A 26345-nucleotide genomic window follows, 5' to 3' on the forward strand; every position below is an offset into this window, starting at 1 on the left:
GCACGTAATAAAACAAAACGAAGGAATTTATAACGTGGACAGTTTTTATTTACAATACTATCGTATATGTAAATATTGTTTGTGTACATCAATTATATTATATTACTGCTTATACTTTGTTCTTATACTGTTATTTTATTATTGTTATTTTCAAACACTTAATTCACATTTAGATACTCGACGTTTCTTATACAATGGCGACAGATGTAGCGTGATCTTAATTACTATGTACTTAAGACTAAGGACTAGATCTGACGATAAACTTTAAGTATGAATTTTAGTGATTACCGTTGATCATTGACGTATGGACGCAAAGAATATAAAAATGTTGAACTCTCTAACAGAAGAATACGACCGAATTTGTCGTAATTGATCGTTTCGTTAACTCTGATTAGATATTAGTATTTCAATTATTTTTCGGTATAAACGGTGTTCGTGTTTCTCGTGGTTCTTGTTTGCCGTTACCTTCACAGCTGGTTGGCGTAAGTCTGCGTTGCACGGTAGACAATTCTCTGAAAATTGCAAAATATTGTCAAATACATTCTCTATCCCTGGATGAATATATGAACAGCTTGTAGAACTATTTTATTCAGGTACCGATGATAATAATTGGAAGAACGAGAATTGTTATTTTTTATAATGTTAATAACCTGTGAATGGAACGTTTTCTTCGCGGCCACAGATGAAACGCGCCATATATCAAAGGATTTACCAAACTGTTGGTCATGCCGAAAAAGAAGATTACGTTTTGTAATTCCTTACTGAGCTGAAAATATCAAAGCTTTTTATAATCACTACGATTCAAATATTTACAACGTCTTAAAATATAAAAGTAATTGATTTTTAGTAAATTATATTAACACATCGACCGTTGGGCCGAAGTTGCGTGGTCTTTCATCGTTACTGAAACTTTTTCTCTTAAAATTCGTCGATCTTGCCGACATCATTTGAAAACAATTTGAGCGTGACGACAACGTGGCGTCATGCATCCCCGGCAGCAACCAGGCCACGACGTCAACGCGACGCCATCAGCAGTCAATCTGTTAATCGGATCGACTTCTCGCGAAGATCGTCGAGTAAATCTGATTAATTTAAACTATTTACGTGTTTGTCAGGATCGAGGAACATAAAAATGATCATCATTGTGTAATACGGTGTCCACCAGATGATGAAAGCAGTTATAATAACGATGCTGATTCTCAATGATTTGGCCTTTGCTCGATGCATTAATTTTCTTCGGTTTGTATTCCCATTTACGTGACGTATAATGTTATTAGTTAGCTTCAATTTAAATATCCTTTCGCTTCCTAAAATTATTTTGCTCGTAGCTCAGATCGAACGTACAGTTCGTACGTAATGAGAGTGGAATACGTACGAGAGATTGTGATTACGGTGGAAACGTAGGTAGCAACGAGTATAGCGAGAGGAAGAAGGAACATGAAAAACAAAACGAAGGATCCGTAAAGTTGTTCCTGCCAAGGTTCCGTGTAAAATCCGTAGGTCACGCATTGTTTGAAATCTTCGATGAACGGTCCTTGAACTACATGGAATATGAAAATCTGGAAATAGTAAACATTATTAAATCCAAATCTAGCGTATATAAATATATGCAAGCGTGAATGTTTGATTTCGTTTCGGAATTTATTCTGTTACAGATCGCTAAACTCGTGCATTTTGCAATTTCCATAAGCTGATCGATTAACATCGCGAGGTTATTATTAATATAACTAAACCCTTCGTTTATTAATTTATTTATTCGCGCATGGGCTTGTACCCTCAAATTTAGTATGAGAAATTAAATATTTCTACAAAGAACGCGTAACCTATAGTAAAGAACGCGATCTATAGTAAAAAGTCGGTGCAAATTAGACGTTGACATTCAAGACGAAGTTTATTTGCCTGCACCGATAACAAGTGCAATCTAAATATTTTTGTCCAAGAGAACGGTGGGGTTATGCGACCGATACAAGAACAATACGATGGAACGAAGAAAAGATTCGACTTTGAACTTTATCGTCAAGATCAATTTTGCACGATTGTTTTTCAAAAAATCTCCACCTATCCAAAGGTGTAGAATCACACTATGGTGGCCTTTACACCTACTTTCAGTTATATTGTGTACATAGGCACATATGTACGTACAAACGTACGAAGCGCGAGAAGGACATTCGTCATCGATGCTGTGCGATTAATCGTGAAAATTTATAATCGTAAGTCGCACGTGTAAGCACTTTTTACCACCAACTTTTTACGATTCTCCCAAACCATACGTTTCAGCTGTTTTTTGCGTGCTAGGACGACCTCGATGGAAAAATTATTCATCGCCATTTTGACAAACGAAGCTATTTCGATCGTGCTCGAAACAGCATCGTTTATTTGTAAACGCCGACGCTCGTTCGTCGATCGTTCAATAGCAATGTGACGGAAGAAAATTTCGGCTCGTTGTATCATCTTAAAATTTCTTGTATTTAATTAATTTCTGTGGAAATTGGAATGAACGAATCATGGATTAAACGTTGCGATCCGAATGGAAGCGAGCTTACAAAGACTAAGTGGTGTCTAGGTCGTCTGAACGCCAATTAATCGCTGCTGCCAATTAAGGTACTCCGCTTTTACTGTTTATGCTTTCGTACAATTTTTCTTCGTGGTCAAGTACGAAGAAATAACTTCTCGAAATTTCTAGATCGAACTTTTCGCGCAACGTTGTCAATTTTACGTTTATTCCACGTGAAATTGATTCTATAAATTACACGCGTTACGCATGCAGGAACAAAAATACAACGTTTAAAGTGTACTTTGAAGTTACTTCTGTCTTAACCAGCTGTACAACTCATACTTTTTGCCTGTTTTGTTCGAGCGAGTAGGTCTTACGAATAAGTCGATCAACGTCTAAAAAAATATTGAAGAGACGCAGAAAAACGTGGCGTACTAATTTTCAAGCACGATATAATTCGATCTTTCCTCGAACAAAAAGATTCGCGTACGATTAAACATTTTTAAGATTGATCGGTTCTCTTGCAGTTGGAGAACGAATATAATCATGGTGAGCGATTCGGCAAAAATTCTTGCCCTGGTGGTCACGGCGATAAAAAATCTTCGCGAATTGAAAGGCTCGACTTCTCGAGAAATTTTACATTATCTCTCGTCCGTCTACGATATTTCACCAAACGTGGCACGTCGTCAGGTTAGCAACCGTTCCCATCGCGCGTATTCGCGTATCGTTCGAACGACTCCCTTCGATTCTCGACGATAATTTCACGCAAACAGATGCAGACCGCGTTAAAGCGCGGCGTCGCCTACGGTATCCTAAAGAAGAACGGGGGCTGTTACATTCTACCGACGAACAGCGAGATAAATTGCCAAGAAATTGCCGAACAGGAGGTCAATCTACTGGATGTCTGTCGCAGAAACAGAATGCAGAAAAAATTGGGCTGCAAGTGCAAGAAGAGACGGCGTAGACGTAGAAGGAGAAAAAGAAAGTTGTGTAGATGTAGGCGGAGACGAAGAAGGAGAGTAAGAAGACGAAGCAGAGTTTGCGGAAGGAGGAGAAGGAGAAGGAAGAGGAAGTGTCGGTGCGGTGGTCTAGGAAGAAATCTCAGGAGAGGTGATCCAGATAGGACGAAACGGGCCGGAATGCCCCGTGCAGCCGAAAACTTTCCAAGTGGGAGACTTTTCGAACCGTCGGAGGCTTACGATTCCGCGGCCAGCGAGAAAACCTCTTTGTCCAGCATCGCCTCGGCAACGGACTAGAAACGTTCATCGGTAGGTATATCGCGGGTCGCTTTAATTTTTGCAAGATTTTTGTGTCGGAAGGTAGGATACGTTGGATACCAGGCTAGATGGAATTACTTATCTACGCGTTATTCGAGATTCGTAGGTCGTAACCGGGCCGTAGTCGGAAAAGGCTTAGTTTTGCCTTCGAAGCTCGAAGCGTCTCGAAGTACACGAGCTACTTCTTTTCGTTTTAGGTGTAAGACGAGCAGCAGTAGAGACAGCATGTACCGCGACAAAGCAAAGCTTAAGACGGTAATTTATACGAGGAGCTTTCCTTTACGGGGGTGTGTTCTTATGTTTCCTAACAAATTGATAAAATGGTAAACAGCTGGGAGAAAATGGAGGATGGTCGAATGGATGGTTTACAAATGGTAGATGGAAGATGGAAAATTGAAACAAGTAGAAAGGTATTAACGATTGGCGGAGTATTTGCTGTATTTGCCGAGACAATATTTATAAAAGAGCGAAGAATAGATAAAGTGGGAAGCAGAATTTAATTCAAAGATAAAGAGATATCTCACGGTATCGTATTAGGCGTATAAAAGCGTCTATTTATACGTTTTAATATATCGATATGTTTTGCAGTACCGGAAGAAAAAGTAGTAAACTCGTGTAGTGGAAGAACAAGATTAAATTATCATCGTATAGGCCAGGGCAGAAGATCGAAAATATACGAGATCTTTCCAAGATGCGTCATTTTTAGAGGCGTTTATATATTTGCGTGCATTCGGTTTTTCTATTACCATTTTTATTTTAGAGTGTTCGTTTTTGCGTAGATGTTATATTATAGGACATGGCTTTAATATTTTGTCGTGCCTCATTTACTTTGTAACTTTGAGAGGAAAAATATACAAATTATACGGTTAAAGTTGTTTCTACTAATACCACTAGCGAATATCGGTAATCGTCTCCTCGAATATTTCAGTGCTAATTGAAAATTTTCCTTCCATAGGGTTTTTTTAAACGCAAGATAACTCGTTGACTTTTATACGATTTAGCATGTATCGTTATTTATATTTAACGTTTCTCAATCCTGCTGAAATACGTCATTCGTATATTTGGTCTTCGATTTACAAACACATTGGTATATCTCGATTTACGTATTCGAAGGAATAACCGAAACGGTAATGGAATTTTATCGAAATTGATTCGAGACTGATCTAATCTCACTTTTAATACCTGTCCCACACCATCGTTATACGTATATAGGTAACACTCGCAATTAACAACGAGTCTCGATCTAAGAACCGTATCAAACTCGTCGAACTTAAATTCCAAGTGGCCAGGATTTTTAATTAAATTCAGCGTTCGGAATATCGATTCGAACTTTTAAATCAATTTCTCCGACGTTTAAAACAATTTCTTGTCTGGCTTCTTCTTTTAATTAGTATAAACGTTCATTTTTCATGGCACAACGTAACATCGTTACGCTTCGGTTTTACTTTATCGCGAATTTACATATAAATTTGAATTTTTTCCCCTGTCCAGACATCCGCAACTGTTTTACACGCCTCCATTCAGAATTTCGGCTTTATCGCGAAAGCGGCGCGTGATGTTCTGTGGTTGCTTCGGTTTCCAATTTCGATGCGATGTTTTCCAGCATTATACAATTTCTCTGTTCGCGCCCGTGACGAGTGCTTTATTCTCGGCTAAATGAAAAGCGCGACGCTACGACACTCCGCGACGATAAATTGCACCGTATGCAGCTACGATAGAAAAAGTAATCGTCGATCAACTGGAATTGGCAAGGGACGCGTTAATCGACGCGCGTAGACCAACGAGGAAAGATCGTCGAACCGAAGATTCAAGAGATTACGGAACTCTGAGAATACGTAAGGGTTATGTAATTCTTTGTTGCTGGCCAAATTCATCGTTCAGCCTCAAATTCACGGGTGAGATCGACCCCTGATAACCTGGCTACTTTTCGATTTTGCGTCGCGTCGTACTCGAATCTCTCGTACATCGACGACCGAATCTTCCGTTTATCGGATTGATTTTTTTATCGAGATCTAATACAATGGAATACAAGTAGCAGAGTAACTAGTTTCGTAAGGATTTAATTTTCGCCGAGTTTTAAAGTTAAAAGAGAAAGCAAGTTAAATCGAAAGTAATAATTACAAAGGTATGGTTATAATATATAATAACTGTTATCGAGCGATTGCTTTCGTTACGATTTACGTAGCACGGAACCAATTCTTCCATTATGTTTTACATATTACGTACGTATTCAGATGTTGCACGTAATTGATTTATACTCGATATTAACTTCGTAAAGTGTTTTGCATTTAACGAAGTTGTTATACGCATTAAACGAATTTATCTTTACGCGGGTATTAGCAGATGTTAGCGAAACGATACCCGTTCGATAAACGTCGAATCAATTCACGCTCATAAATGTATATCGAACTTAATATTTTTCTAATTAGCAGTCATTAGTAATTATAGCTGACACAACACGATGTTCCCTTTACTAAATCACTAAATAACGTGATAAATCTTAACGATGAATTTTAATGAACATAGAGAGCTACATCTACGTCCGTTTAGATGTAAATAAACGAGTTTCTTACTTCATTGGAATTCGTAGACTAGAATGTCGTAGGTTACGTAAAAAGAAGAACCAGAAAAGCAGCTTGACGCGGATGATCGTCGTACGACAAGATCGAATCGCTTCCGACTAAAGACGAATAAATCGCGAATCCACGCTTTTTAAATCTTAATTGCCGCGAACCTCGGAGAACAAATTTTTATAAGGAAATAAAGGGAATGCGCGTTCGAACCAACCAGACGAATAAGTACGAAATATCGATCAAGACGATAGACTCGAGCTTGAAAAACGAGGTCGTCGATTTTTTCTGAATTTTTGCCGCCCGTCGTATCGAATTTCTTTTACGACGAACGATGGCACGTCCGTTCGAGGTACACACGTTTACTTGAATTCGAACGATTTGGACCGGGGCAAGGTTTCGCTAATGCAAATTCATCCCTTTCGCTAATCCGAACAAGGCTTCGTAGCGACTCTTACCTGAGGCGATGCGAATATAAAGGACAGTATCCACGCCAGAACGACAAACTTGAGACACCTGTCAGCGGTATTCATGCCTTTCATCGGGTATCGTATAGCAAAGAACCTGTCCACTCCGATCAGCACCAGTATAAAGGTGCTTAGATACAAGCTGAACACTTGTGCGAATTTGAACAACTTGCAGGCGACGTTGCCGAAGATCCAAGCCACGGTGTAGCTCCACATCGCGTCCCCTACCATGCAGAACACCGTGACCAACAGATCGGCCACTGTTAAATGCAGGATCAACGTGTAAATTGCCGACCAAGCGTGTTGCTTTCGTCGATTTATCGCGATAGAGTAGATAGTCGCGACGTTCGCCACGAAGCTGAGGATCGCGATCACCGAGAGCACGATCACTTTCACCACGACCACTCTGGTCAGCTGTGGAGCGTGATTCAGGCAAGTCACGTTGTTCAGCACGCCGGTGGAAATTAGTTGGACGAATTCGCTTATGTTGTGCAATGGCCGAGCGTCAGGGGTGTGGTTGACGCCACGAGACTGATCGGTGAAGTCGGCCAGGTTGTCACAGGCTGACAATATGTACGTGATATAGTCGATTGGTAATCGTACAGAGTTTTCCATTGTTCTTGCTATTGCGTTACTTTCGTCTCGTCGAGCATCGTACCTGTGAATCGTGGTTTTCGCAATTGGTAGCGGTGACCATGCTTTGTGAAGTACGCGCCTATAATACCATATACGTATACGTAATATATCGCGAAGCAAAATATAATTTTGCGCAAAGGTTCGAACAAACCTACAAATTTCTATGCGTCGTGCAAAGCATTTTCACGTTTCCTCCGTGTATTGGTCAAATTTGAAACCAATTCGAAATTGCATATCTGGATGATCTATCGCCAGAATATCAACGTCCAGATAATTTAATGTCTCGCGATAATCCGAATCGGAAATTCGGATAATTAGTACCGAATAATCGACGTTCTAGCATTACGGGATAACGAATATTCGTCGTCGAATCGAATCTCGCAATTCTTGAAACTTGGAAACTGACCACGGAATCGATCGTGCAATCAAACTCTACATATTTTATGCGTATGCGCGTGGCTGTAACTACTCTTCGAGTTACGAATTAAGTCATTTTGAAGATTTAGGCGCAACGTCTCCTTTCTCTTTTTGACGCCTAGGTACAAATTCCTTTATATCGAGATTACAAGGACAGTAGGCGAAAGACAGAAAGCGTCGTATCGCAAATTTCAGGCAATATACTCGCGCGGCATTCGCACGAAGAACAAAATATCTTATAATTTAAACCGTACGTTATATGCGCGCGTATCTCTCGAGACACCACAGTTTAAAATTTAAAACACGATACGTTATAACTTTACATTCGCGAAAGATAATTCGGAATTTTATTTCGCTTTACATTCACGAAGCTCGTAAATACTTTCTTCTCCCTTTTTCGACTCTTTTTTATTATTAAAATTAAATTTATTATTTATTATTAAAATTTATTATTAAATTTTAGTATTAAAATTAAACTAACGAGATTCTGCCGGCTATAGTTGTAAAGTCTCGTCGAGCCACCACCGTCTCTTTGCCGGACTCTCGCATTTGTTCAACGCGCTATCCGACTCTTCTGTTCACCCGTTTTCATTCTATTCGCACCACGTCCATTCGTCTTTTATTCCTCGACTTTCAGATTTACGAATAAACGTTCCTTTCTTTATCTCCGTCTTTATCTTCTTCTTTTCTCGATTATCGCGTGCTTATGAAAGAACGTTGCGATCGAGACGTGGATTTTCCGAGCGCAATCGAACCGAAACTGTCGAGCGCGTCACGACTCGGCAGTACAAAGATGCTTATCTCTTTCATCTTTCGTAAAAACGAATTACGATCGCGAGCAAATCAAACGTATACGTCGGATAAATAAATGTTTCGTTTGAAAGAAATTCGATCGTCAAGAGACTAGTGGTGGAAAAAATATCTGTCGTACGAAAGAAATAAGAGGAAAAAAGAGATTTTAGCAAAGCGGACAAAGTCGTAAAGAACTGAAACCGATATACGCTTGCTCGACCAACTCTTGTTACGTACGTACCGCTTAGAATTTTTCACCAGTATTTTTCCTTTCATCGAAGGCGATTCGGTTTTTACAAAGTGAATAATCAACGAAAGCGAAAATGAATAATTAATGGGAATCACGGCGTTGATCAACTTCCTTTTTTTCATTGTTTTTTGCAATCGAGAATCGGCTATAAATAATTTATTATTTGCCGTTCAAACGTCGTTGATGTATTTTTGTTGCGAACGGCGAACGATGGTAAAGTGTTAGTCATTTTTGCGACAAAATAACGAGCGGATAAGTATCGATCGTTTTGTGTAAGAATAATTAAATAGAATCAAGTTAATTAGCCTAAGTGCTTAGAGGAGCGAGATGAACGAACGTAACGAACGTGTCACGTAGCGAATAAATCTATTAACCCCACGACCAAGTATCGCATACGTACGTCTGTACGTACATATCGATGTATGTATTTAAGAATCGAATGTCGATTGATTTATGTCGAGCGTATAATTTTCCAGACCTGCCTGTAATCGTTTAACGAGTTGGAAATATTAAAACAGGTTCTTTATGATTCAAAGGAAACTAACTATTCTGTTATAATTGATGGTTTTTAATTAAGCAATTAAATAATGTACATTGTTAGCGAAGCGAATGCAGATAACGAACGAGTTTTCAACGCAGATATCCGTATTAGTATACATGTGCCGCTGTATAGTTTATATCGTCTAGTCTATGTAGAGTCTACACGTAAAGTTATATTTCTCTATTTTGACGGCGATTTTCATTAAAATCATTCGATATTACGCAAACACCTACTTACCGTCTTACGTTCAACATTTTTCTCCTCTTCCGATACGACAAAGTATATTTTACGATGATACGGTAACGTTTGTTTACAAGTTGTAATTTCGTTCGACCATTCAGATTTTACGTACATATTTTCTCGAATACCTATGCTTCGATCGCGTGTGAAATATTTGTAACAAAAGTAGTAAGACTATTTTTTTTTAATTCATAGGTCGGAGAATAATCTTAATAGGAATTCGTAACGTTATACCGATATGTCGATGTTAATGTTACCATATGGAAATTATTAATCGTTCGGTGAATATTTATGAAGTCCGATCGCATGATTTCACGGTTTACATTCGAGAGAGACCAAAATCGAAGAAATATAATCCCGTTAACTATCTGGCCATGGTACGGCAATTGCTCGCAAAAGCATGCCGTGTCAGCCTAGCAATTAGAAGATTCAAATTGTAGAAACACAATCCGCCCTTGATCGGAATCTATATTCTATCGTGATTCTAATTTTAACGTCAATTTCCTATGTGTCGGTCGTTCGGATTAATTTGTCGCATTACCAATTCTCGTTTCCTTCGATATCGTCGCATAAAATCTACGTTTCTCGCGTGATTTATCGCGGAATAGTTAGTGACAGTTCCTAGAAAAAACTTGTTACCATGGTCAATTTTAATCGTAGCTTTAATTGTTCTTACATCGATAAATTTGTTCGGTAATTTCACTCGTTTAACGAACTCGTTAACTTTGAAACTTTCACGATTCTCCGTTTCGTTAAATTTACTACGTATAGAATCGATGTTTGGCGCGTTTTCGTCAAATACGATTCGATTTCTTGAAATATCTTTCGTTGCACAATTTTTTTAACGTCACGATCTTATCGGAAACACGCGTGTGTCACTTTAACTTCCGTTTCGTTCCACCGAAAATACTCACTCTTCGCTTTAGTCGGAAATTTCAACGATCCTCGATAGACACGAAAACACATCCGCCAGTTGTTCTTCGTTTGTTCGAATTTGCAGATATCGTAATTTATTTCTGAATCACCGAAATAAAATTTGGCTGCACGGAAAACGTTGTCCTCGTTTTTCTCGATATCGACGATTCGTTATCGCGTACACGGACTTATATTCGTTCGACGCCTGTACTCGCTCGAGGATCGATTCGTTCTGTATCTCGTCTTTCGTTGCTCTCGGTTTTTCGTTCGATCGCATAACGCGATCGACGAAGAAAGAGAAGTGGCAACGTTATATTAGCGCCTTACTAATAGCATAATCGCTCGACTAACAAAAACTACATCCTTTCTTCGTCCCCTCTCAGAGAACAATAATAATTTCTTAGAAAATATTATCATTAATCGATGAATTTACGACACTCATCGTACGATGTCTGATTTTTTTGCACAAATTCATCAAACGCTGGTAAACGATGTAACTTTGAAAATTCAACCACGCGTTAAATCTTAATCTCGCGATTATTATTATCGGAATGTTAGTATTATCATCATCATCATCATTATTATTATTATTATTAGTAGTAGTAGTAGTATTATGAAACTGGAACGAGTAATTGAAAATTTGGCAATTCTTTGTTGGAAAATGCGGCCACCAGTTTGCTACGTGGAAATCGACTAGCAGTTGGAAGACAATACCGTTTCGCCAGTGTCCGCCGGTTCTCTCGTTTCTTTCTTCGTTCTTTCGAATCTGCCTGTTTTGTACTCTGTTCATTTTGCGTTCTACAACCATGTAAACGATTTAAATACGAATACGTAAGTAATGCATTATTCAGTTTTATTTTTTCCAAGGAATTCATTATTCTGTTATAAACTTCCATCGGCTTATATTTTTTACGGTGAATCCGTCGTACGGATCGTACTGATTCGTTCAACGCGATTCGCGTTACACAACACGGTAAAAAAGTTACGTACCTGTGTACGAGTGCATGTTTACATTTTTGCGGTGTAACGAGACGAGACGCGACCGTAGGAGACGGTCGGAGCATGCACGAACTAAGTAAATAAAACAAAGATCAGAGGAATCGACGATAACGATGCGTTTATACGGATTTACGGCACGGATTTATAATCGTAACCTCTCTACTTTTCTCTTAAGGCCGCCTTTTCACCGAGTCAACAACAAGGAACTCGTTGTCCTATCTTGTTGCTGCGCGTTCCAAACGCAGTACGCAACGAACGTCGTCTCGTGGAAGCAGCGCGTCTACGTCGAAGCAACGTGATCGGAAGAATATTCGAGCGACGAATATCGTATCGATTTTAAAGCGATATTTGTTCGTAGCAGCAAGCATACCGTTTTTTCTTCGAAACACGGTGCAGCAGGAAAAAGTTGCTCGCCGTTGTCGCTTCGGCGAAAGATTCGATAGGCGCGCGACGCACGACGCTCCATCGCTTCATCACGCGCAATTTATGCCAACTTTGAATGGATTACGAGCGATGCGAGCAGAATTTTTCCAACACTCGCAAAATCTCGCTCTAAATCTAAATAATTCCGCCGCGGTACTTCCACACAGATACTTGTCACGAATTAAGTACATGCGGAAAGTTGGCCAGATTAGCTAGTCACTTACCGGCGAGACCCCTGTAGCGCTTTAAAAGTTGGAAAGAAAAAATGGAGCGTCCCTGTACGCGTCCACCGCTCTTTATCAATTTGCACGAGCAGACTCGATCGATCGAATTCTTGCTTCTGCGACTCTGCCCTTTCCACGTCCTTTGTCCACCTCGCTATGACGGTCGATGTTCCGTTCTTTCTACGCAACTTCTCGCCGCTTCGCACGATCGACGACGGCAACGAAACGAAAGAAGAGAAACGAGAAGGGAAGAAGGCAGACTTAGATCACGAGACCGAGAGACACAGTGGTGTAAATTGTAAAAAATGATAAGGCGGGGAACGGAACGGACGCACACGCTATGCGGGTGATGTTCCATGGCGTGCGAAGGAATGCCTCGGACGTTGAGAAATGAGAAACGTGGTCAGTCCGAAGACAAAATCACCGACGATGCTATTTGCCGGCGTTGCCGATGGAATGACGCGACGGACGACGGACGATGGACGGCGAACGGCGGACGGCGGACCAACTCATGGTTTAAACATCGGTCCGGGCTTAATACGAACGAAAGCATAAAAGACTGTTGCCGGGGAAACGAGATCTAACGGAGGAACTTTTGGCGAACGAAGAACCGGAGAGGCGAAGGAAACAGCTGCTTTAAAGAAAGGGTCGAGAAGAAAAAGGAAACAGAAGAGGGAGAAGGAGGAAAAGCGAGTTTCGTCGTTGGCTGATGAGCTCGTCGCTTGATTGGTCCGGTTGTCGAAGAGACGATGTCGAATCACGCGGAAGACGAAAGCCGAAGAGCGATCTGTTTGAAGTTCGAAACGTTAAACGCGTCGTATTCTTCGACTCTGTAGCAGGCCACCAGTTCGCGACGAATCGATGCTTCGAACCATCTATTTTTCTCGCTATCCGAATCTTTCGAGAAATTTCCCGGACAAACGACGAATTTAGCGGTAACGCTAAAATATAATTTGATATTATTTACGTCATCTTCTTCCGATAGACGAATCTACGAACGGAACGTTCATCGCGTACCTACGATATACACGTACATAGTACGGTAATCAAACGTACGAGTTAAAAAAAGCAAAGTTGGCAAGTTTGACACGTTTAAACTCTTGAAAGCATGGTCCACTCGTAAGCCCGTTTTCTTTCGCGATATAAAAACGTATGACGCTAGCTTTTCAACGTCACGATTCCTAGATAGCCAATTATCGTCACTGGTAAAAATAGATGACGCGTAAAACTGCGACAAGTAGAATTTTATCACGGAATCCAAAAGGTGTTTCGTAGGTTTCTACGGTAGGAATGGAAACGGTATAAGGAACTCGACCGAACGGATCATTTAACTTTGTTTCTTCCATTATTCATCGCGACGCGTCGTCCGCGAGATCTCACAATATACTAAACGCCCGTGGTTGCCTTCTCCTGGGTGGAGAATCTCCACTGAATAACATGGAAGCAAATAAAACAGTTCCTCTCTTGGCTTTCGTCTCTGAAATTTTATTTAGGGCACGTACTTTTGTAACGCGGACCAAAAACAGGAGACGAAGCGAGAGAGAAACGAAGAAACTGATCGTTCGATTACTAGCGCGTAATTTCGTTACGTGCTATTCTATCGGTCTATTTTTCTTCATAAGTATCGGGACAGCTGTCGTTATCGTTATCAGTCAAATTTTGCGAGTCGTACGAACGCGATAGATCGTAACGCGTCTCGTTTCGCCGCTAATACGATTTTTCAATATTTTCTATAACTCGCGTAATACGTATATACGTCTATTCAGCGGCATGATCGAATTAAGCAGCTGCGCACATAAAGATACATAAAGATCTTCTGTTTCTTTAATAAAATCACTCGTCACGTATTCTCGTATTCCTGATTCGCATGCGAAAGATGTCAGTGGATTCGCGAGGGAGCGTGGATCAGCCAACAGAAATGTAATCCAAATCCGTGTGTTCTTTTGTTGACGTAGCGGCTTGCGCGGCTAAATCTTCGAATATACCGTGCTTGGTGTCGCAAAGCTTTAGCTTCGTCGATAACGGCCTCCTCGATAAAATATTTCTACTCGTTCGATCTCTCGTAAAACGTTATTCGTCCGTTGTTAACGTTGGTCACGTTTGTTCTTCACTTAGCAATTCCACTTCGGTATCGATATTTGATAAACGTTCACCTTCCAAATTTCGCGTAATTCGCTTCGAGTTTCGTCTAGTCGGGCAGATTTTTCTTTTCGGACGGAGAGATTTTTTAACGCGGCTGATCGTAACAGGATTAAAAAAGAAACGCAACGTTGTACATACGTGCGTCAACTTGCTGAAACTTGGTAGACTCGTAAAATTTAGGTGGAAAACGAATATCAAACGAATCCTTGGAATTCTGTTTCGTAGAAACACAATTTCACATCGTCAAAAGAGAAAGAAAGAGAAAGAAAAAACAGAATTCGATAACGTGAAATGATCGAGGGAAATCGCGAACGGCTTCTTAATGAGTCGATTAATCGACCTATCAAAGTATCTTTCTACTTTCATAGGTCTCGACAAATTTTAAGCAAAATTTCAACGTTACTTCACATACCGATGGTGTGACAATTATGCGACATAATCGACGCCTATTTGCCACGATCACGGTATCGATAATTACCCGTTAACAGAGGTTTTCGACCAACGGCGTCGTATTTCGCGATTCAACGTTCATCGCAATTACGGCGTAACGATCGACCGCGTTCATTTCCGTTCCGTGCTAACTCAGCTATCACGGAAACAGAAGTTTCGTCGGACGTACAACTTTCGCCACAGTTTCGTTTTTCTTTCTAATTTCTTTTCTCGTCGCCGTACCTCGAAATCGCCACAAATTTCAGCTTCTACGCGACTCGAACGAGAGACAAACTTTTATACGACGTATCGTAAGTGTCGTAGAGATGCACGGACGAAGATTGTCAGAGTGTGCGAGGGTAATTCGGGTCAGAAATTTGAGTCGAGATAATTAATTTGTTCCGTAATTCGTCAAAAGCCGAATACATCCGCCTTCGCTAACCAACCATCCTATCGAACTAAACGATAAAAAGCGTCGATTCGGCGTTTACTCCGACGACGAACGAAAATGTTTTTCCCGAAGGGATTCTAACGATGGTACCTTCCCGATCCTCCAGTCTTCAGGCATGATTTTCAAACTTGTTTCATATTTTACTCTTACGTATACTCGCGACGTTCGCGTCTCGTTACGGTGTTAGAGCAATTTCAAACAGTTTCGCACAACGCGTGTAATATATCCATGACAAAAATTCTGTCGTGCGTTCGCGAATACCTTGTTCTTTACCCGGATGATCCAACGTTCGTTCGCGATATCTCGTTCCGTTGGAATCACGAGGGTTTACACGAAACGTTGTTGTTTATACGCACGATCGAGAACTAGATTTATCGTCGTTGAATCGAAGAAAGTTTCGCGATTTGCTAGCATCGGCCATACCCCGAAAACGTTTCCTCGTTTCGACACGACTTGGTCCAATTTAACTTCGTCCGCGTGTTCGAACGTATCGGCTGAATGTTCCGTTTGTTTCGTTCGACCGCCAAGTCGCCAATCGTGAGTCGAGTATCTTACGTCGGACCATCGTGTCGCAACACGGAAATTAGACCGTTCCTTTAGTCGATTTTGCGTTCGATTCCACGTCTTGTTTCCTCCATAAACGATACCGACGCCGTTACAAGATTCCAGTTTCGGTATGTAAATCTTCGACGAGCCACTCTATAGTTGACCGCTGAAACTATAGCGCTTCGATAAATTACGAACACGTTCGATTCCTCAGTGATGCGGTGTCGTCGTGTCGCGAATTCAAATCTTCCAGAATAGTCTTTCTTCGTCTCGTTGTTTCACATTTTCCACCGATTAATTTCTTTCGCTTCTGCCCTATCTTTGTCGTTATCCGGCGTCAATAAAATTCTAGTTTCGTAGTTTCTCATCGTCTTTCTCTTGCAAATGCGCGAATATTCTGTAACTTGGGTAGAGGATCCAGATAAATCGAGAGCAAAAGGCGTTAAATAAAAGTTAACTTTTGCCGATACGCCGAAATTCGTGCCGACTTTCGCAATTTTGGCTAATTCGCGTCAACTCGTTGCAACTTTTTCTCACCTTTAGCTCGCGATCAACGATCTTCCACGAAAGTATACTTTACGCAGTTTTTCCTTGCGTTTCTCGTTTCTAGCGAAATCGAAATAAAATCGAACTTTTGTCAGCAATTTTTTAAATCGATGATTCTTTTTCTAACCAATACGATAAATATAAAGCTGTAATTCAAAGGAGAAAAATAAAACGCGGATGTTTACTCTTCGAGCAGCATTATCCAGGCTATATTAATAGAACGTCGAATTCTACGGAATATTAACGAGATCATTTGCAAACCAGAGTCAAGCGAGTCACAACGAGAGCTGCAAAAGCCGTTTAAATAATACATAAACTCTAAAATATTCTGTTTCTTCGATCGCTTCACCGTCGCAATTACGAAACGATGATTCTGCTAGTTTCCACAATGAAGACCTTTATTTCTTCCTACCGATGTTTACGAGCTACTCGCGATCCACGCGATTACGATTTCCACGAAAGCGCTATTGAAACTCGGACGTATTTTTTAATCGTTCGATCGCTCTGTCATCATCGAGCCAATAACTGGCAACTTTTATAAAGTTGTACGTATAAAAGTATGTATAAAATCGCGCGTAAAAAACGTGTCAAATATGTTTAAACTCGACGATCTATTGGAATATCTTAGACGCGATGATAGATACGATATATTTTTCGTGTCGAATAATTTTTGTCGTCGGTGGAATTTTATCCGAGAGAAAAAGAAAAAAGAAAAAAGAAAAAAGAAAAAAACAAAAAAACGAGGAAAACAGTGTCGTATTTACAATCTGAATCGTAAAGTCATCTATTACGTAGAAGCTGCGCTTCCATAAAAATTTCTTCAGCGAATATAGAGTCTTATTTGACAAATTGCTCCATGTTCGTACGGTTTGATCGTTTAAATTGGAAATATAGAAGCAACTCGTACGTTGCCGAAATTTAGATTTATCACGAGGCGATGATTGGATGGCGAGCGCAAATTTTCTGCAACCGATTTTCGTGTGAATTTTTCTCGTTGGCTCGTCGTAATTCAACACCCACGTTCGTACACCCACTCCTCGAAACAGTGGCGATTCCGGAATCTGGCGTGCAACGTAACACGCCGCGGTAAATAATGATCGCGACACGACAACTCGGCTTCCCCGTTATTATTTACGGCCGCCTGGCCTCCCGATATATCCACGGTAATTAATAATCGGACAATAAACGAACCGCAATAGTTACCACCCCAGCCGGAAAAGCAACAGCCTCCTCTATATCAGCTTTTCAATAATTCTATTTTTTTCTGTTACTTAATTTCTTCCTTTTTCCTCTTTTTTCGTTAATTATTTCCTATTCTCTCTTGGCTTCTGCGAGAACAATTTATCGCCGCCTACTTTTGTTTATTCGTTTACCGTTAGTTTATTTTATTCTTTTCTCTTCGACCTTTTCACGGTAATTGACCGTCTCGTTATCGTTTTCCATCGGAAAGCAAAAATAACTGTTATTTCCACGATATTTATGAAAAAGGTCACCGAGACAAAGAACATTTTTTTATCACTCTTGGCCATCGTCGATCTTTATCGATAACATCGTAACAGAGGTAATGGAGGAAACGCAGAGCGTAACCGATCTAAATTAAAACGAAGCACCTGAAAATTAAGCGAACGAGCCGAAACTATCGTTATCGGTCATGGACGATTAGACGATATCGCTCGAGAACTAACGTATTTTCGACCCGTCGCTAATACGTCGTCGATTTTTTTGTGTTCTTACGTGAAAGCGTCGTTAATATTTGGCGAAAGTAGCCGGTGGCACGCGTTAGATTTTACGCGAGTGCGATAAGTCGTAAGACGAGATCTTCTTATCCCTCTTTCTATTCACTCGCTTTTCACCCTTTCATCATATACGCTCGTATGTATTTAGCGACTGTGCCTATCGCATCGACATTTGCCTGCGCGACGTTATATCACGCATGGTGGGATCGTCGGGCCGTTTATCCGGGCCGGGCACACCGACCAGGACAGGCTGGAAATATTGCGTCGAATATCGGGTCGCCGTTTATCACTTACCATTCCGATTCGAACCTTGTAAATCCTTTTTTTAGCGTACGTTGATGCGAATCGATCGGTCGTCCATGCGTATTTGCGCGCAATCGATCGCCGCGTCGCATCGCCCCGATTAATTAACGAGCCTCTCTGTTCGAATCGATACGCGATGTCCACGCGTATACGATTCCTTTCGTTCTTTACCGGATGGTGGATAACTTTATTCGAGCAGCGGCGCAGCGTGTCGCGTCTTGTCGCGTCGTCGTCGACGTCGAGTCGCTTGGCTGAATGCGATCTCCGTTTCTTCTTATTGCGCGGTACGTGATACGCGTCCGTTATTACGTCGACGCGTTCGCGAAACGCGAGTTAAGCAAACTTAGAAATAACGCAATATTTCATACGCGTCGCACGTACGACGCAACCGGTCTGCGTTCTCTCGCTACGTTTCAGCACCGACTTTTCCACGATCGCGCACACGCGTCGCTCGAGCCCGAGATAATGCGAAAACGATGAAAATTCGACCACGAGCGCTTCATCGATACTCGCGCGGTTACACGATTAAGATCGTATCGTGGTTACTAATGGGATAAATTTGCATCGGCGACTTTTATCGTTGCGATTATTCTCGTAGAACGACGCGAGACGCAAACATCTTCCCTTCTTCGTTAAAGCGCGGAAGAGAATATACAGAGAATAGCGCGGAAATCTAAGAGAAGAGCCACGATCTTTTCGGTCTTTACGACCGGTCTACGGTTACGACCGTAACAAGCGGTATTTAACGAAAATGCCATCGGTACCAACTCCTATTACCAGTACATTTACTTTTGTCCTCGATTAGCGACTTTTGTCCAGTTTAGCGGATCTCAAGGATGAAAAGTCACGAGTCGAACGAAATTGCGGCATTTTTAAACGCCAAACTCGCTATCTTGCTCAGCGCAGTTCGTACGAGGGTGGTCCAGCGACGATATAACGTTGGCCATTTTACGCGCGGACTACATTCACGCGAACTTTTCGCGTATTTGCCTCGCATGCACCCGGACAGCTTTCTAACAGACGCTGGGAACGATTCTCTTTCGCCGGAAACGGGGACAAATTGTTCCAGTTCTCCGTTTTCCGGGTTTTCTTGCACCGTCCTTTACAATAGAGAAACGATCGGGTTACGGGTCGCCTGTGACGCGATGATAAAGGCGAGGGTTGGCTTTTTTAGATGCATTCCCGGTCACGGTTGAAAAGCTAATCCGTGGTCTTTTTCCTCCGACTTCTAGATGGAGTTCGTCCACGACGAATGGCCGTGTCTTTCTATATCTTTCGTCCCATATGGTTTTCAATCGAGTCGTGGTCCGTTCTCGACAGAAATATTTCAAACGCAGATTTTGGACGTTTAGCTCGATATTTCGACAAACGTCGATTCTAACATATGTTAGATTTCCTAATAAACGTTGCTTTTTTTCGGTTTTATATGGTTCGCGTTTAAAGGTAAAGGTTCGCAAAAGCCTGTTTCTATGCGAGTCTTTTAGCGGCTAAAATAGGTCAACTCCAACTTTTCGTAAATTTCTCATTTTCGTTATCCTGCGTAATTGTTGCACGATCGATGTTCAATTTTCGAAGAAACAACTACGTACGTAGGTATTCAGGGTGACTCTCGAAGCCGAAATGAGACGAAAATATCCCTGCACGCGAACGAAAGGAAGCGGGCGGTCTTCAGGCGTCCCCAGAAGCAAAAGTCGAGGGAATTTAAATCCGAGGACCGAGCAGGCCGAAGCACAGATCCTCTCCGACCGATCTCATTTCGGCTTTAAGACTCGTCCCTTAAATTTCCCGGCACCCGTGGCAAACCCACGCTGTATACTCTTTACGGCATTCGTCTTGAACGAAATACAAACATCGCGATATTTTCTAGCAACTACGTTGCGATTCAAAGACATTCTCCGTCTTATCGTCGAAAGACACGGAAAGGTTGATCTCTCGAGGAGCCCTAATCGTTAGACGTAAAATCTCTCGGAACGAGGTCTCGATCGTTTTATCCGGGAAAAATAAAAATCGCGTAATAAAAACACTTCTTGGTTTATAGCCGATGTTACGCTCCAGTTTCGCCATTCGAGGACATCGTCACGTCCGGAGAGAAAATTTTCGATAACAATTTCATCGCGTTAAATCTAGGTAGACCGCGCGCAATAAGGACGTGCGTCGCAGACCAAGCGACGCTACATTTTCTTCCCGTTCTTTCTGCTCGCTCGACGATGTATTTTTATTGCCGACAACGAACTTGGCTTATTAGATTACACGGGAAACCGGTTCCGTCGTCATTCTCGCGATAAAACCGCGAGTTCGGTCGAGTTATCTTCGCACGATCCGTTCGAAACTTTCCTCTTAAAACATTCAAACAGCTTCTCGCGCTTCGTAAGCTGTCGTTCGGTTCGCCAATTTCCCTTTTACTCGCCTTTAATTTTTATTCCGCCCCGCGGAGATCGAGGTGGGTGGAAGAAGATGAAAAGTAGAGTCAAATGATGGAAACAGAGAGAGCGAGAGAGAGAGAGAGAGAGAGAGAGAGAGAGGCAAAGAGAGACAAAGAAAAGGGTAAGGATCGAGGAACGTGATTCATGAAGGTAAAAAGGAGGATAGAGATAAGGGGCAAGGTGTGTGCTTGCCGGAAGCGGCGGCATACGAAGAGAAATATTCTGTCTCGCATCTTGAAACGCGTATCCTCCTCCGACATTTTTAAATGTGAACAAACGAGAATTTCATCCGGTAACGCGTCCTCCTTCGTTTCCGTCACGATTCGCCGCCTTCCCTTTTCTGTTGCAACTGTGATACGAAAAATTGGAGCGTTTATTACTAGCTCTAACAGTTAATAGTAAAAGGATCGGTATCTTTTTTTTATACCGTACGATTTATTTGCGTGCCTTGCAAATGTCTGTAGAAAATGTTTCGACAATTCCTCGTTGAAGCTTGGAGTCACGAACGAAACGCCGCGTTTTCTAACGATACAGGATATCTTGCCTTCACGGATGCGGAATGCTTCGAACAGAGGCTTACAGAAAATTCCAAAAAGATCGCTACAGGGCACTTACGAGAACCGCTGCGACGCGATATCCTACGGATAGCTCGGAGAATATTAGTATCTCGATTTCACACGCGCGCGTATCTTTTTCAAACGTATCAAGAGTAGTATCGAATAGCTGGATCGCAAATTTTATTTACAAATGTATTACGATACAGAATTTCGTACAGAAGGATAGATTTGATTCAACCGAAGCAACGCCACGGATGTTGTCTCTTAGGATGCGTTGTTCGTCCGGAAAGCATCTTTAACTTCAGAGAGCACACGCGCATTCATCAAAACGAAAGAGAAGATAATAACGAAAGAAGCAAGTTACAACTCCCTAGGTAAATCGTAGCGCCTTTATCCGTTCCTTGACAATTGCTAGCTTCTATAAATTGTGTCTCGTTCGACTGCCTTTTCAATTTTACCAGTCCTGACCCGTTTAAAATTTTATCCACGAGGGAACGTCGATCCGATCCAGTTATATCGCTCGTGAAGATAAAGCCCGGATAAAGGTAAGAAACGTATCTGTTGAAAGTGCAACGCGATACAACCAGTAACGTAACCCCGCGATTCTCCTTTCGTTCGTTGCCTAACCAATGAGATACTTTCTCGGACAACTTTCCTCCTTCTTGCCGTCGTTTTATGTACTCTAGAACGTACTCTGCGATCGAGATGCGGTTCTACGATGAAATCTTCCAAACATCGTTCGAACGTTGGAGAAAAATTGGAACGAACGTACCCCGGCTTGCTGCATTCGACCCTGGATAAAATCGATCGTATCGTTGTTATAACTTGGATTTCTTACCACAGATTTATTAACGTTAGAAGTATCAGAGTGATTTTTCATAATAATCCTATAGATTTACGACGGTGCTTTTTTGCGATTTTCAATGATTCTTTCTCAAATATATAACGTATATAAAATATCTGATAAAAGATAACTTTAGCGGTATACAACGGTATACATGTATGTATGTATGTATGTATGTATGTATGTATGTATATATATTTGTACACGTAGGTATTACAGCGGTATCATATCGATATTGACACAGGAAAGTATTAGGTTGTCCGAAATGTTTCTTTCGTTTTATAAGGAAATAATAGACGCACAATGTTTTTTGTTTTATATCAGTTTATCGAATTATGCACGAATATAATAACAGAAATAGAACGAAATGGATCGCGCCTGGATTCGATAAAATAATATAAAACAGAAATTCTTGTTCATCTATCATCGCCTAGTGAAACGAAAGGAACTTTTCGCGCAAGCTAATATTCTCCTCGCAAAGATCGTTATGTTAAACAGATTGATATATTTTATTCAATTTGAAGAAACGCCGTCGAAAGTTAAAAGCTGGGAATTCTACCATGTGCCATTTTTTTCTTACGTTCTAGCCCGAGAACAAATTGAATCGACTTGCGTTATTAATTACGAATGTATTTCATCGAACTTACCTCGGATAAAGGATTTAAGAAGCTGACCTACATCGAGCGAGCTTCTACGTGGAATTGCTTTAAGAGGCTGTCTAATCAGGCTTCCTGTCTGTTCATGCAGTGGCCCACAATCGATTTTACGGTGCACAAAACTCGACGAACGGCAGAGCTGATCGACGGGCACGCGATCGCTCGAAAACTATTCGCAGTTTGATCTTAGTTCGCCCGTACTTGTTCGCCAACTGAAATCGTTTAAACGTCGATTGGCTGAAGTCGCTCTATTTCGAACAACGACACATCGATGTGCTAATGGTAACGCTTCGAGGAGAAAACTTGTTCGTTTATGTTAAACACGCAGCGCTACGGAATACAGTGAGATCCTCTGAATTCCAAACGTTCGATCAAATCAAAGATATTCTTCGTCTTAATTCGTTTTCAAAGCGGATGTCGCATATGCGTGACCGTGGCTGTCGGCGATTACAATAATTAAAACGAAAAAATTAGTCGCAAAATAAAATAGATGGTCGTGGGACTATCGGAAAAGATATAGACGTGCCGAAACGTTTCGAAAATATAAATTTAAAAGGAAATGTAATAGAATCAGCGGAAAATACGAGAAACTTTTACGAGAAATTTTTATACGAGAAATTTTAAAAATTTTAAATTGATACTCGCGTATACGAGTGATGCGAATCTTTGCGTCAGATATTTTATCGCGTTATCTATTCTAGAATATACACGCGTATGTACGCGCCAGCGTCTTATTTGTCTCGTTCCCCAAAATCGGACAAAAACGAAGGAAAATGAGAGTTTCTATAAATCTCTACTCGAGGTAACGATATTTGTATGTAAATTTATTTATTACTCTCGCCAATTATAGTTCGATCTTGCAAAATTATAGTATTTTCTCTTTTTACATTTTCGAATTTCCTCCGTCCGCAATTGCATAGCGCAACACGGTCCGCCGTAAAAGTGTTCGAACTTGCAAAATTTTTCGCCTCGGAATTCTAGTTCTCCGAGTTAAGACAAAAGTAGCAATTTTCTCGCGTCAGCCGTTTCGCGACGTTAATTATCTCGCCACATAGCGCTCGCACGTATCGAGGAAAAAAGAAGGTGGATCGTCAGGGAGGAATCCAGCTTGAAAGCATTTCTCGGCCAGTGACGGATAAATAGAGTTGCTGTCGAATCAACTAGGATCGATGGAACGACGTCCAATCTGTCGACCCATTGCATTCGCCCCTTGCAGAGTCACGGACCGATATACGTGTAGCAGGCGAGTGGAGTGGCGCGTGTAGGTAGTGCTGCTGTCCTTTTGAAACTTCAATCTCCAGTTACTTGGATCTGGCGCTGGAACCAGTTCGTCGCGCGGGCCAGTTTGTCCAGGCAACAAAAGCGGACGTTTCCTATGGGAAAGGGGTAATTTTGTCTTTGGAGCAACTTTAGGACCGTGTATTTCCGCCACTTACCAGAGCGGTTTCTACGGACTGGTTCCGAGAATCGCGCAAACGAAATGGCAGTGAGAAATATTTTTCATCCGATTCGAGGATGATAGTTGTTTCGCGATTTCGTCGAATTTAAGAAATACGTATTTTCACGATAGAAAAACACGATTAGATCGAAAATACGTAGCAAGGAACGCGGCAAAGAACGTAGTGGGCTTATTTTCGCTTATTCGATTTCATATCGCTTACCTTTAATATCATCTTGAATCGAAATATTTCTATCAACAGCTGTACGCCTATTCCGTGTCTAGGAGAAAATGGCAGAAAATGTTATTCGGTGAAATCGTGGATGTTTAAAGGAGAAAGATTCTTCTTCTTAAAGATCGGCGGGAACAAATGGTAGAAAGGAAAGGAACAAAGTCTTGTAAAACGCATATCGTATATTTCATAATTTCGCCGTCGAAGAAAACTTTGGATTTTACGTCAAGTTCGAGTATTACTGTGCGATCTGTCCCGATACAGAAGTTCAATTGCGCGCCGTGAGCGCCGTTCGAGAGCCTCGTCCGTCGAGCGACAGATCAACGGATCAACGGAAAAAGAATGACTTTATCTAAAACGCGTAGCTGCCGCCGCTTTAAAACTTCGCTTCGTATCGCTAATTGATGAGCTTAGGATCAGGTTGGCAGTTAATCGCTTTTCTCGCATCCCATTGTGCCCATTGAGCCGCTCGAAAACGCTTTACGAGTGGTTTAATCCTTGATTCGTAACACGAATTTTCGCTAGTTTACGATCAAAGGATATCTCATATTTTTAATCAACGATATCGCGTTAAATATTCGAATTTATTTTCACGAACCACAGAACCGTATTACCGCGATCCTTTGATACGAAAATCGGTAAATTTGAAAAACGTGTGCTTTTACTTAGAGAAATAACGATGCCGACGAAATAATTTAATCTCTTAAGCATTTTCATTTGTACTAGGTATTTGTAGTTTTACGACTCGTCCACTTGTTCGTGCTTCTGCGTAATTTTACAACCAGTCGATATAGAAAACAACGAGACGTACACGTTGTTGCATAACATTCTCGTTAACTAAGAACGATGTAAATACAAATGTTCGTGACGCGCGTAGTCGATGTTACGAATTAAGTACACTGTATTCGTTCGAGTGGAGAGGATCGAGCATACGTCCGATATACGTATGCGGCGCTTTCTCACTTTTCTCGATTATCTCGTCGACGATCGAATCGATCGCGCGCTCCTCGATGACGCTAGATACCATCGACTAGGCGCGCTTCGCGATCGCTCCCGCTTTCTTTCACGCGATGCTTCGGCCTGGCTCTTTAGAAAACTAGATAATACTGATAATTCGAGCCTCGCTCGAGCGGTCCGTACTCGGTACACACAGTCGACTTTTCCTCCCGTCGACGCATGATTACTCGAACAAAATGTATAAATAAGGAAACTCACTGTTACAGTCATCGAATAGCTTTTCTTATTAGATACGTCGTATTTCTTATCTTCGTTCGCAATCGATATCCGAATTCAAATGGAACTCGGTAAAGAAGGAAAAGCGCAATTACGATCGAACGAACGATCGTCGCTTAAACTTGTCAACGCGCATTCGTTCGATCGCCGATACGAATATACGCGAGACGCTCGATCTTCGTCGCATCATCACGCCATTTTCCGACGAACGCACGTCGACACAGATTCGGAATCAAAGACTCGCGGTGCATCGCCGTAAAACCAGCTTCCGAACACGGATCTCGGAAACGTTGGAACGCGACGAAGGAATGCAACGGCGCGAGGCGGCTTCCGAGCATTATCCAATTTAAAGTAACCGGCGCGTAGTTCGCGCTTTCTTCGTCGACACGCGCATAAGTGGCCACGTATAAGAGTGCTCGATACTTGCGCGTTTACGCAAACTTGATCGAACCTGCGCTGATTTTCGAATCGACGCAGTTGGGCACAGTCAGGCGACACGGTTTCCTAGGAATTTTCCCGAGACAATCGGTTGCGACCGTAGGGAGGAAGGAACAACCTCCCGCC

General features: G+C 41.5%; 3 protein-coding genes and 1 long non-coding RNA gene across 7 annotated transcripts; 2 read left to right on the forward strand and 2 right to left on the reverse strand.

Annotated features, from left to right (window-relative positions):
* Positions 1-22: 22 nt before the first annotated feature.
* On the reverse strand, positions 23-10840 carry LOC100741811 (gonadotropin-releasing hormone receptor). Of its 4 annotated transcripts, none has more exons than XM_024372733.2 (6): positions 9682-9784; positions 6800-7466; positions 1376-1559; positions 1105-1307; positions 651-766; positions 23-512 (listed from the first exon to the last, which is right to left on the reverse strand). In XM_024372733.2, exons 1-6 carry the CDS (start codon positions 9696-9698, stop codon positions 407-409), a joined length of 1293 nt encoding a protein of 430 aa, XP_024228501.1. In that variant the 5' UTR covers positions 9699-9784; the 3' UTR covers positions 23-406. The 4 variants fall into 4 exon arrangements, 3 of the variants coding, with proteins under 3 accessions (XP_024228501.1, XP_033174331.1, XP_033174332.1); XM_033318440.1 differs by lacking the exon at positions 9682-9784 and adding an exon at positions 7600-8173 and having other exon boundaries at positions 6800-7523; XM_033318441.1 differs by lacking the exon at positions 9682-9784 and adding an exon at positions 10599-10840 and having other exon boundaries at positions 24-512.
* LOC105682162 (protamine-like protein) lies at positions 2740-4616 on the forward strand. Its single transcript, XM_033318450.1, has 5 exons — positions 2740-2881; positions 2930-3184; positions 3268-3762; positions 3969-4181; positions 4360-4616. Exons 2-3 carry the CDS (start codon positions 3041-3043, stop codon positions 3748-3750), a joined length of 627 nt encoding a protein of 208 aa, XP_033174341.1. The 5' UTR covers positions 2740-2881; positions 2930-3040; the 3' UTR covers positions 3751-3762; positions 3969-4181; positions 4360-4616.
* On the reverse strand, positions 10748-11753 carry LOC117151156. Its single transcript, XM_033318449.1, has 2 exons — positions 11590-11753; positions 10748-11397 (listed from the first exon to the last, which is right to left on the reverse strand). The coding sequence occupies exons 1-2, from the start codon at positions 11603-11605 to the stop codon at positions 11000-11002; spliced, it is 414 nt and encodes a 137-aa protein (XP_033174340.1). The 5' UTR covers positions 11606-11753; the 3' UTR covers positions 10748-10999.
* A 2752-nt stretch (positions 11754-14505) lies between these two features.
* LOC112214168 lies at positions 14506-25720 on the forward strand. The gene is made up of 3 exons (XR_002948085.2): positions 14506-14517; positions 18929-18931; positions 25583-25720. It is a non-coding gene; the product is annotated as an uncharacterized LOC112214168 (long non-coding RNA).
* Positions 25721-26345: the final 625 nt, after the last annotated feature.

The sequence above is a fragment of the Bombus impatiens genome, unplaced genomic scaffold, assembly GCF_000188095.3.
Source record: "Bombus impatiens unplaced genomic scaffold, BIMP_2.2 scf_0096, whole genome shotgun sequence".
In the NCBI taxonomy this organism is placed as follows: domain Eukaryota; kingdom Metazoa; phylum Arthropoda; class Insecta; order Hymenoptera; family Apidae; genus Bombus; species Bombus impatiens.